Raw genomic sequence first — 12,555 nt, forward strand, 5'->3', positions numbered from 1 at the left:
TGATGCAGGTGTTAACAGGTTGTGATGGGGTCAGGGATTGCTGGTGTCCATGGGTGGCAAGAGGTTTGCGAATCAAAAGTATCTAAAGAATTGTTTGACAATGTAAAAAATATAAATGTGATGTAATGTCCCCTGAAATAGAGCACTGAAATAAGTACTCTGACAAAAAATTAAGTAGACTTTGAACCATTGAATTCACACCTTAAAAAAATAAGCATGTACAAGCCGATTTTAAAGAAAAAGATATTCTAATAATTGCTTTTTCTGGAATGGTAAATTCCATCCATCTTGCAAATTTCCATTAACAGTTTAGGGCAAATGGTTTCTCAGTAATGGTATGCAATAAAATCTTTTTTTAATGAAATCACATAAAACTGGCCATTTATAACACTTCATTGTGCTGCCAGATTATGAATTAATCACAGTATCTATTTGAAGCATCGTTATGTAAGTTAAGAAACATTTTGTTTACAGTGACACGTGTTAATCATATCTCATAGTAAAGAAATCACACTTTTCACGTACCCACTTCCAGGAATTCTAAAACCTTAGGCTAATCGGGTTGGTACTCGGCATGTACACAGCAGCTGTAAATTCTTAGGTGGTATGTTCGCCCTTCACCACTATTCCATACATACTCAGTCACATGCTACATGTAAGAATGGCACCCACCTTATCACATATGATTTTATGTTAGTTACAGATGAAGATGCAAAACCACTAGATGACGTAGTGTTTGATATCATCACAGATGAAGAACTCACTCAGGTCCAAGAGGTTGACTCGTCTCTGACTGAAAATCAATCAGAAGGGAACTCACTGGACCACAGCGCAGCAGAAATGTAAGTTCTAACAAGATCAAATTCAAGCTACTTTACTTTGTGCATGTGTATTTTCAATGCATAGGAAATGAATTCCATTAGCCCCATCTAGATCTGACACTTGCCCTATTAAATATATTTCAACTTCACAAACATATGGAAAAGAAAAAGCGATTTTCAAATTGAGGAGGGGTCTAATTTGAAATACCAGCTGGTGATTTGTGGGCATATTGTATAATTTTTGTGAATAACAGTACCGCACAGAAATACTCAATCATAAAATAGAATCTAGTAATTTTGCTGTCCTTTGTTAATTGTTCCAATCGTTTGGGACAGATTTCCTAACATTTTCCCCTTGTATAACTGGTGTTTTCTAAAACTTAATTCAGGTGCACGCAATTATTGTCACGTTAAGTAACCAAAATAATACAAGGTGTAGAAGTGGCATTATATGATCTGTAAACCCTCTGGTTACATCACAGGAGTTAAATTGCAAAACATTTCCCCTGAGACATGACATGGCTTTTAATACAGAGTAATTCACATAATATGAGGTTATGGAAGCGAATAATTCTCTATTTTTGCAAATGTAATAAACGCCTTCATAAACTAACATATATAGTAACAGTATTACCAGTCGCAGCTAGTCTCCACAATGAGTAGTGCTTGAACAAAAGTTCCCACACACGGTACTGTGCCAAGATAAATATTCACCCCAAGGTGAATGTGGTAAATGATCTGGAAGAGTAATGTGTGTTGGTATATATGCTAGACAAACTGATAGTGTCACAAAATCCGAAATTCAGATTGCTTTGTGATAGGAAGTTAAAATAGGCTAATGATTGACGACAGGTGCGTCTGTGAGTTAGAAGTCAAAATATTCTTAATGCAGGGTCACCATCCTCCTCCAGCCTCCTTGGAAGATATCTTTGTTTAACATTTTATTAAATCGACAACAGACCACAACAAAAAATGCAGATTTACAATTATTTTGGGTTTTTTCACCTCTACACCCACCACTTGCCTAGCGTACTGTGGCATATAGGCCTCAAGACGCAGGGTCTCTCTCTCACAAACAGCCTCCCAGATCAGATCTTCATCTCCTCAACCCATCTTGCCCCAGAGTTTTCACAATTTTCTTGGGCATCTCCTTGCCTCGTAAATCGTCTCTTTAGCTTGCATGCAGCAGTCCATTTTCCTCCTTTTCCAATGTACTATCCTTGGTCCCCATAACCACACGATGTCCCTTTCTGCCACTGCAAAGGTGATGTTCCCCACAGCAGTGCGTATTCAGGTATGGCTTGATCTCCCAACATTCCCAGGAGCACTAATGCTGGAGTTAAGTGTAGTTCTCCCTCAGTCACCACCCTCATCTTCTCCTCAACTCTCTCCCACAAGAGTTATAGCGATGGATAGTTATACAGAGTGTGATGCAATGTGTCTTTCCTCCCACTCCCTCATTAACATAAATCATTGCCTGCTCTTCCCTTTTTTAAATTTCATTTTTTTGTGTAACAGGCCACATGTACTGTCTTTAAATGCACCAGGCGGAACCCTATTCTGATGGTCACTCCTCTCATGCTGCATCATCTGTTTCCCCAAGATCCTCCTCCCATCGCATCCTACGTCTTGTGAACTTGGCATGGTATTGTGCAGTAAGAGTCTTATGGATTTGAGATAGTGCATGCCTGCGTTGAGGGTCCTTCAATACCCTCAGCTCCAGCAGAGTTTTCTCTGCCACCTCCTGGAGCCCGTCTTTATACTTGGCCAGAGCGTGGTGGACCTGCAAGTACCTGAGTCTTTGACTGTCTTCGAGATCATATTCTCTCTGGAGCTTAGCAAAGGGGATCAGCTCCCCCTCCTCCCAGATGTTTCCAATTTGGAAATCCCTTTCAGGTCCCATTGCCTGGCCCCTTCAAGGAGTCTGAAATCTGCCAGGATCTCGGAAACCCAGAGTGGCATCCCCAGTGTCACCTTGCCTCCCCTAAATTCCCAGTGGCATTCTTCCATACCTTTGTTACCATTGCCATTGGAGTAGGCAGCGGAGGTTGCCAGCTCCTCCGTTGAACTTTCCTGTGTACTCCTTGTGCCCCATGGCCCTTCTATCTGCCATAAATAGTGGGTCTTTCAGAGGTTTGAAGGCTCAGTCATTCACTATCACGAGCTGTGTTGCCCAATAAAATAGCTGTAGGTGCAGGAGTGCAATCTCATCATTGTAGGGGACTGTGGCAAGCGTCTGGGGTGAGTTCCATGGGCGAGTGCCATCCCAGAGTAATTGGTGGGTTGTGCCGTCCACGGCCTGGAAAAACCTATCGGACACCACAAAGGATGTATGCTGCAGTCAATTTTAACAGTGTGATCATTTTATACAAGGCTGTCCTACCAGGCAGGTAAAGCGGGAGGTGTTATCAGTGTCTGACAGATTTTTTATACTACTCCAATGCTCTTCTTAGATTGGCACAGTAGAAGTCCTCCTGGACAGTGCAGTGCACCCAGCACCTGAGCGGCTCGACTTCCAAGGAGAACAGCAGTGGTGACAGTGGGCAGCTCTGTCTGATTCCCCTATGTAGACCAAATTCTGCTGAGGTCATGCCATTTACTGTCACCCTGGCCACCGGACTGGCGTATAGCAGATTTACCCAGGCACCAAATTCCAGGCCAAATCCCATCTTTTACACCAAGATTCTTAGATACACCCATTTGAGCAATTTGAATGCCTTCTTTGCATCTAAAGAAAGAATCACAACCATTTCTCCCACCATGCCACCACGAGTGAAGCGCTGAACAATGTTTGAGGGTGGGTCTGGTGGCCATGTGGTGCATAAAACCCATTTGATCCGCCATGATCAGGCCTCCTTGTAAAATATGAATTCCCTCCTCCAGCATCTGTCACCAAATGATACAGTTTCTCACTCTTCTCTTCTACTGCAAGTAGTATGCATTTGATGTACTTTGCTGTGTGGTACGTATATATTGTTCATGATGCCTGCATTTAATCTAATGATTTTCTAATTATAGGGATTTAAAAAAAGAATTTGCTTACTATTATAAGTAGGAAAATGCATTGCAAGGCAAATACACTTTACTGTCTGTACCAGTGTCCCTATCACTCAACAAGACTTCTACACATTTTTTGTCTACAGTTTAAGGCCAATATGTTTCCATCAGCTCTCCTTGAGTTCCACATGGCTACTTTTTTGCTGCTTTTGATAAATAATGCCAAGGCTGTACATAAATTGCCAAATAGAGTAATTAATAACACTTGAGGAAACTGAATTCCATTTCTGAGTAGGCTTATATAAGAGAATTTCCTCACATAAACACTGTGAGGATAACGCTACAAGACTCATTATGACTGCCCTGTTGTAGTAGCTGGTATCCTGGGGTTATCGATTCCGGGGCATCTGTAAATTGGCGTGGGAGCAGAGATACCATTTATTACATGTCAGACCCTGAGGTTGCCCTATGAAATAAGGAATTACCTGGTGAGTTGATCCTTCGATCCTAATTGCCATGTTATTCCCCTGAAACCAGACTTCAGCTGGTTTCAGTAGGTAAAACCTTTGGGTGAAAGACACTGGTCCCTAGACCCTATAGTTCCAAAGAGGAAGCAGCTGACATTACCCCACCGTCAAGATTATGCGGGGACACAGAATCGAGGCATATAATGTGCCCTAAGACAGCAAAACAAAAGTATTACACCACACTATCTAGTAATGAGTAATGGTGCCCAGAGAACCAAGTCTAGAAGAATGCATATGACCAATTTGGCACGTAAAGGAAAACTTGTCATATTGGTGAAAGGGTGAGGGTCTTCCCAAGGTTTTTAACTTTCTGTGTGGTATGCCTAATGAAGTTAGCTGAGAAATTCACTGACTCATTGTTCTATAGCACCAACTATGATTATGAATAATTGCCCTGCAAGACAGTCAGAGGTTATGTACTAGATTATAGGCAGCATAACAATGGAGCCGAGTTGAGGAGCCTGTTCGCTTTCCCTTTGGAGCTTATCACATAGCGTACAGTTTTGATCCTGGTGATCATCAAACGTGTCTTGTTTGCTTATATTGAATACCAAAACCACCACTGTCAGCAGGTAAGCATCTCCCTCAACAATGGGCACATCATTGGTCTCAGGATCTGTAGCATCACTTTGCTACTGTTGAATTTGTGGGTCTCTGAGACAAGAAGAAATTAGATGAGGTACCCCTGCAAGGCTGGTCCTCGGATACTGCCTTTTCTTGCTATAATTATTTCTTCCCTTCAATCCACCATGCTTTCCCGATTTCTCCTTCATAACAGCTACACTACCCATTCAGGACCTCATGTCTCGCAGTAGGGCACTATATTTGCCCTCATCTCCAATTGTATCCTGAAGCCTACCCATTCCTTCTCTGTAGACCAGCATGCTTTCATGTAATCCTCAGATGCTTGTTGGAGTCAGCCTGGTGTTATAAATAAGAAAGAGGCGGAGGATTCCGGTAAGTGAAGTTTATTCCATAAGTAGATGACTCCACCCGTCATGGACGTCTGGTCTCCGTTAAGCCGGTGGTTACAATGGCAAACGGGAAGACACAGTCGACCGTGTACGAGGAAAGTATTTAAATCATAACATGTTTAATACAGTATGCACGGGCCGTGGCTCGTGTATATAACTTTCAAATGGAAACAATGTTAGTCTCGGGCTTTGGCTCGTGATATAGATGTGAGTCGAACTCACGAGCCAAATCCCACGAGCCAAACCCATGTGAGAGTCAATGCGAGCGAAGCCCGCCATTACATCACCTTCCCCCTTACAACAGTCAAAAATTTGGAAAAAGAAACATTGTCGAATTAAAATGGATCTAACCAGAAGTAATACAAATGCCTAAAATTTAATGAACTCGTTATATCTCTCAGGAGCCCTGATGTGTCTGCCGAAAGAAGAAATTTTTGTGTGGGAGGGGACTTCCTGGCTAACAACAACGTTTGGAGGATCCAGAGTAATCTCCCCTGAGAGTTGCACCGAAGATTGAGGAGTTTGTGGAAGGGAATGTTTAGGAACACTGGAAACAGAAGGAGCATCCATCCAAAAACTCCAATTCAAGTTACTGGAGTTATCATTATGCTTCCTTCCTTTGATAATCTCTGCTTGGTGATCAGAGACTTTCACTAGTTGGCGTTTGTTCCACCAACCCTTTTTTCCTAGAAAGGCTGCACCCTTACTTACTTTAACTACCTGAATGGGTGCAAAAAATTTTGAGCGTCCTTTCACTACTCTACCTGGACTTTTGATTAAAACCCAGTCACCAACCTGCATGTCTACCAATTTACCATCTGAGGTACCATCAAACTGTAACTTCATTTGGTTCTGTTTTTCTAGAACAGATTTCTTAATAGAATTCAAATCGATAATTTTATTAGCAGAGTCCTGATGTAACCATGAAGGAAATAGAACAGAACGATTCTCTCTACCTCTCAGCAAGGAAAACGGGGAGACCCCAGTTACGCAGTGAGGGGAGGTATTGTAGTGCCACACTTTTTGTTTTACAAATTCAACCACATTGTAACCACAAGAAATCGCCGTCTGAACACCTTCTTTAACCACCTTATTCCCCCTCTCGACAAGACCATTCGAAGCTGGGGAATAAAGAGAGACTTTGAGTTGTTTGATGTCTAATTGTTTCAAAAATTTGGACATTTTATCCGAAACAAAGTGAGTTCCGTTATCTGTGACGATAAACTTGGGAGATCCCTCTAAATCAAACACTCTCTTGAGAAAGGTTATTGTGGAATCTGAATCAGGAGTCTTAACAAAATCAAAGTACATCCACTTTGAAAAATAGTCCACCAAAAGAATAATGTACTTATTCTCTTGTTGAAGAATGGAATATGGTCCCGAAAAGTCTACCCCAACTTTTTCCCAGGGAGAGTTAGGAAAATCCGTGGGATGTAGGGGAACTTTCAGTGTGCGCCAATGTTTATCGGATAATAAACACTCTGGGCACGAGTCAATCAGATTTTTAACTTGGACATCAATTGAGGGCCACCAATAGCGCTGCTTAATGCGCATAGAGGTTTTAGTTGTCCCCAGATGCCCTTGATGTGCCTTATTAATAATAGACTCCCTCAGTTTAAAAGGAGGGACAAATTTCTCACCTCTTCGTACTATACCGTTCTCAACAGACAGTTCCTCAGAAATTTGAGCAAAACTACGTAGATCGCCATTCAGACTTCTTGGTTCAGGCCAACATCGTGTGGTAAACTCTATCACTTTTAACAACACATTGTCTAAAGCAGTGGCTTCCTTCCAATCGCCCTCAGAAATCACATCACTAACTTCATCCACTGCATCCACAAAGGTAACACATTCGACGTCCTCTACAAGAAAATCCTCCTCATCGTCCTTCTCCATAGCCATTCTAGATAGGCAATCAGCCCGAAAATTCTTGCCACCAACAATATGCTTAACAGAAAAATTGAACTCTTGTAATTTTGATACTAATCTCATCAGTCGTGCTGACATGGACGCTGAACTGGATTTATCGAAGATGTAAATTAGTGGCTTGTGATCAGTGACCAACTCAAATCTCCTACCCCAAATGTACATTTTAAACTTGTGGACCGCCCAAGCACAAGCTAGAGCTTCCCTTTCGATAGTGCTGTACCTCTGTTCAAACTCTTTGAGTGCTCTAGATGCAAATGCCACAGTTTGTTCCTGACCATTCACCTTCTGTGTAAGAACTGCCCCTAGACCAGAAATACTCGCATCTACAGTGATAACTGAGGTGGCATCTTCTCTGAAGGCATGTATGGCTTTAGCGGAAACAATCATCTTCTTGATCTCACAAAAAACCTTGTCTAATTCCTGCGTCCAAACGAAACTAGACCCTTTCCTCAAAAGCTTCCTTAAAGGTTCCACTAATTGGGAATACGACTGGACAAACCTTGCATAATATTCTGCAAGTCCTAGGAAGGATCGTAAGGCATCCTTATCGGGAGGAGGTTTTGCATCTTGAATGGCTCTAATGACTGAAAACTTGGGAGTGATACCTTGGTCTGATATTGTATGCCCCAGATAATCAATCCTGTTAACCGCAAACTTGCATTTGTCTGTGTGAACAGTCATGTTCCTAGACATTAAAATTGAAAGCACATTTCTAAGAATAACGTTGTGTTCGTTTAATGATTTTGCAAAAATCAGGATGTCATCAAGGTATGCCTGCACACCCGCTAAGCCTTGAAACATCACATCCATCAGCTTCTGGAAAACGCTTCCGGCAGACGCTAACCCAAAAGGGAGGCGAAGGAATTTGAAAGCTCCGAAAGGAGTAATAAAAGAGGTAAGTTCTTGGGATTCCTTCGCTAAAGACACCTGATGGTACGCTGACCTCAGGTCGATTAAAGAGAACCATTTAGCGTTGCCTATGTTAGCCAGAAGCTCGTGGATTCTTGGTAGCGGGTGACAGTCAACAATAATGTTCTTATTTAATGAGCGTAAATCCGCACATAATCTAATTTCCCCAGTCTTTTTGCGTGCGACTACAATTGGTGCGACCCATTGTGAAGAATTGATGGGGGAAATGATACCTTGTTTACACAGATCATCCAACATTATTTTTAATTCAGATCTGACACTCAGTGGGACAGCTCTAACTTTATGACTAACTGGTTGTGCCCCGGGTATCAGTCTAATCTTGTGCTCAAATCCTTTGACACTCCCTACCATTTCCATGAATACTGGTTTAAATTCTGTCAAAATTTCTTGAACCTTTGCGTTATGATCATCAATTACAGCAACAGGTAAATCAGTTTTAAAGGTAGGTAACTTCCCAACTTTAATGGGGTTCTCATCACCTGGAACTAAATAAAGACCCATCAAGGCTAAGTCTTTCCAGCCCACGATGTCTTTGCCTTTTTCTGCTACATAAATTTTAGTGACGGTCTCCCTCCCCAAGCATTGGACTAATCCTTCAAAATACCCTAGCATGTTAATATTCTTCTCCCCAAATGCTAGTGGATTAACATCAGATTCAATCAGTTCGACTCTTTTGTCCCATTTTTCGTAAAAGGTTGAATCTCTAAGGATAGTGTATGGGGAGCCTGAATCCGCCATGACTTGGAGATGTACATTATCAATAATAGCTGCGCATAGTGGACCTTTAATAGAATCAATGTCACCGTTAGCATCAAGAGTCACGATGATATTTTTAAAAGATTCAGTACATGCGTCAAAGTCCACCATATTAACATTTGGAGGTTTCTTCGCAAATCTGCAAACCCCCTGAAAATGTCCAATTTTTTTACAAATAGAACATCGCTTCTTGAGGGCAGGGCAATTTGGTGCGTTCCCAATGTGATCTTTTGAACCGCACCTATAACAAAAGTAAGTTTTTTTTCTTTGGTTAAATTTATTGGGTTGAACTTTGCCTTTATTAGTAATGGCACAGAGAGTTTCTCCTTCATCAGAGTCATAGCAGTCTATAGCATTAACACCCTGTTTAGGTTGGTCCATAACAACTTTGCTGGTTAATGTAGAACGTTCAATGCTAAGAGCAAGGTCTATGACTTCATTTAAAGATGGGTTCTTGCATCCCAGAATTCTCTGTTTAATCTTCCTTGATGCGCAATTAAATACGAATTGGTCTCTTATAAATTTATCAGGAGAAGGTTCGAAATTGCAAGTGATTGCTAAAACTCTGAGTGCAGCGATGTACTCTTCTACCTTCTCGTCCTCATGTTGTTTCCTGGCATAGAAGTTGTGCCTTTCTAACATAATGTTAGGTTCATCACAAAATTGTTTTTTTAATCTTGCAATGGCTTCGATGTAAACGTTCCAAAGGTTGTCTCCACTTTCATCTAGTGAAATAGGTGGTGCTATGGGAACAATACTCTTAAAGATTCGTTGACCAGCTTGTCCTAAACAACCAAAAAGAATAGCGAATTTTCTTTTGTCAGAATATTCAGCGGCATCAATAGCAATTAAATGATTCTCAAACAACCCGAACCATTCAGACCAAATTATGTCTGGAGTGCCTGGTTTGCTCAAGAAAGGTGGAGGTTGAGTTATCTGATGCCACTGGTTATTAGCCATGTTAAATATAAATGCAGAAATATGAGTGAGGTTTTATAAATCTAAAATCACAATAACCTTAACATTAACAAGATGTCATTTTTAAAATGAGTATTTGTGATTTAAGATGTGGAAAAGTTGTTTAAATAACGAGATAAATGTTTCCAATAACGTCTATAACGTTGTAAATATGCGCATTCAATTAATGAAAAGCGTGCGTATCGCTGTAAAGCACAACCTTGTGAATATCCTGTGATTATCTGTTGAAAGCGTGCGTATCGCTGAAATGATACGCAATGTTTACATGTTGGTCCAACAACAACGTGCGTATCGTTGAAAATGACACGCATTGTTTGTATTTTTGAAAGGAATTATTTAAATGACAAGTGCGTTGTAAGTCGAAAGCGTGCGTGTCGCTGAAGTGACACGCAATGTCTTCAATTACAACGTGCGTATCGTTGAAGGTGTGTACAACAAAGAAACATTTTAAATCAACACAGTACCTTGTGGTTGCGTCTTGTAAACAGACTTCGCACGATACCTCAATAAAGTTGTATGGAAGGATATCCAATGAGGCTGATCGTGTTGAAGAAGATTGCCACTGTCCAATAAGAGTTGCCGGTTGAGGAAATTTGTAGAGGCAGCTCCGTTGATTGGGAAACCAAGAGATTCGACCGTCCAATGGAAATGCTTGTGATTGACGAGGTGCTGAATCAGGGAAAAATCAGCGTGGGTGAGGTGGAGTCTCCGTCTTGTCGCCAAAATATGTTATAAATAAGAAAGAGGCGGAGGATTCCGGTAAGTGAAGTTTATTCCATAAGTAGATGACTCCACCCGTCATGGACGTCTGGTCTCCGTTAAGCCGGTGGTTACAATGGCAAACGGGAAGACACAGTCGACCGTGTACGAGGAAAGTATTTAAATCATAACATGTTTAATACAGTATGCACGGGCCGTGGCTCGTGTATATAACTTTCAAATGGAAACAATGTTAGTCTCGGGCTTTGGCTCGTGATATAGATGTGAGTCGAACTCACGAGCCAAATCCCACGAGCCAAACCCATGTGAGAGTCAATGCGAGCGAAGCCCGCCATTACACCTGGACAACTGAGTGGCTCAAAAACAATACTATTTTCTATTACTAAACGGCTCCAATGCATCTTCTGTGAAGCAGCATGAATGCAGGGCTCCTGCAAACATCTCAGTGTCCATTTTGGGATCAATGCATTGATAATACAAAACGTAGGCCGATTCCCAAGGGAAATATGTGGCCCTGTCAGGAACATAGGAGGGGCTGCCCATTAATCTATGCTCGATATACATCCCACCCAGACACGCTTCCGGGTTGGGTGACCTCTTACTACAATTGCCTGATGTCATCTTGCTCATGGGCAGAGATTTCAATGCAGTACTGTCAGAGAACATAAACAAACACTTTCAGGCTCAGTCCACCCATTGGGACCCTTCTCTTGCCTCCTTTGTTACAGCGCTGGGACTAGCAGATATGTGCCATCTCCATCATCTGGAGGAACGCCAGTACACCTTCTTACCTGGCGCAAACTACAGCTTCTTCATATTACAGTAAATATTCACTCAAGCCACCAACAGTCCCAGCTGACATCTGCCAGTTACCTCGGGGAATATCAGACCACTCCCCAGTCAGGCTGGAAGTATGGGGACATTCAAACAGACCTAAGGGACCTGAGGCCATTAGTGCCTGGCCATTAGTGCCTGGCACCTCACAGATAAAAAATTGATTAAGAAACCCGAACAGGCAGCTATGTCTTATTTTGAGACCAGTGAGGGATCAGTTAGATCACACTTAACACCTTGGGAGGCATACAAAACAGCAATCCAGTGCCAGGTGTATTCCCTCTTTGCTGGGGAGAAAAAAAGCAAAGAAAGAGAAACTCAGACCCTAGAAACAGAGATTCTGAGATAAAGACACACACCCTTCGACTCAAGTAGAAGGAGTACATTGGCTGAAGACAATGCAGAGGCATGCTACAGACTGGCTCAGAGGTGTATCTATGATGTGGGCAACAAAGCCTGCAAGCTGCTGGCTTGGTTGGAAAAATTAGATCAAGCTCGTAGTTGGGTACTAAAACTCACCTCTAAAGGTGTAGGACCTAGAAGGAATTGCTGAAGAGTTTGCAGATTACTATGAAAACCTCTACTCAGTCAAGACACACTGTACACCATCAGACGATACAACACAACCTCAACTCGTGGAGGAATATAGACAGCTGATCGAAACCATCATAAATACAAGTGAAATTGGCCTACCACTAAGCTCCCTCAACTCTGGAAAAGCGTTTGGACCTAATGGTCTTACCATCAAGCTTTACAAACACCTAGCCAATCAACTAGAACCCCACTTACTAAAGATGAGTTGGAAGCCAAATCCATGGGTCAACTCCCAGAGGACAAAAGGCAAGCCACGGTAGTGTAATACACAAGGCAGGAAAAACCCAGTACCAGTATGGCTCTTACTGGCCAATATCCCTCCTCAACGTGAAGATAAAAATTCTAGCAAAACTGCTAGCCAATTGGCTCTGTCAAGTGATATCTTCCGGACCAATTGGGCCTCATTTCACACAGGGGGACAAGACTTAACCTCTGATAACTCTTTGGGTGCTGGCCGAGTCGAGGGTTGAGACAGTATCCACAATGGAGTTGTCC

At 42.0% G+C, this 12,555-nt stretch overlaps 1 protein-coding gene across 5 annotated transcripts in view; it reads left to right on the forward strand.

Annotated features, from left to right (window-relative positions):
- FYCO1 (FYVE and coiled-coil domain autophagy adaptor 1) overlaps positions 1–12,555 on the forward strand; it is an 825,109-nt gene that overhangs the window by 611,262 nt on the left and 201,292 nt on the right. For 4 of the 5 annotated variants that reach the window (XM_078688154.1, XM_078688157.1, XM_078688156.1 and 1 more), the window contains one exon: positions 698–842. In XM_078688154.1, the coding sequence (XP_078544280.1) occupies positions 698–842 (145 nt within the window). The remainder of the gene's footprint in view (positions 1–697; positions 843–12,555) is intronic. The other variant, XM_078688155.1, reaches the window with a different exon arrangement.

The sequence above is a fragment of the Lissotriton helveticus genome, chromosome 4_1 (genome assembly GCF_964261635.1).
Source record: "Lissotriton helveticus chromosome 4_1, aLisHel1.1, whole genome shotgun sequence".
In the NCBI taxonomy this organism is placed as follows: Eukaryota; Metazoa; Chordata; class Amphibia; order Caudata; family Salamandridae; genus Lissotriton; species Lissotriton helveticus.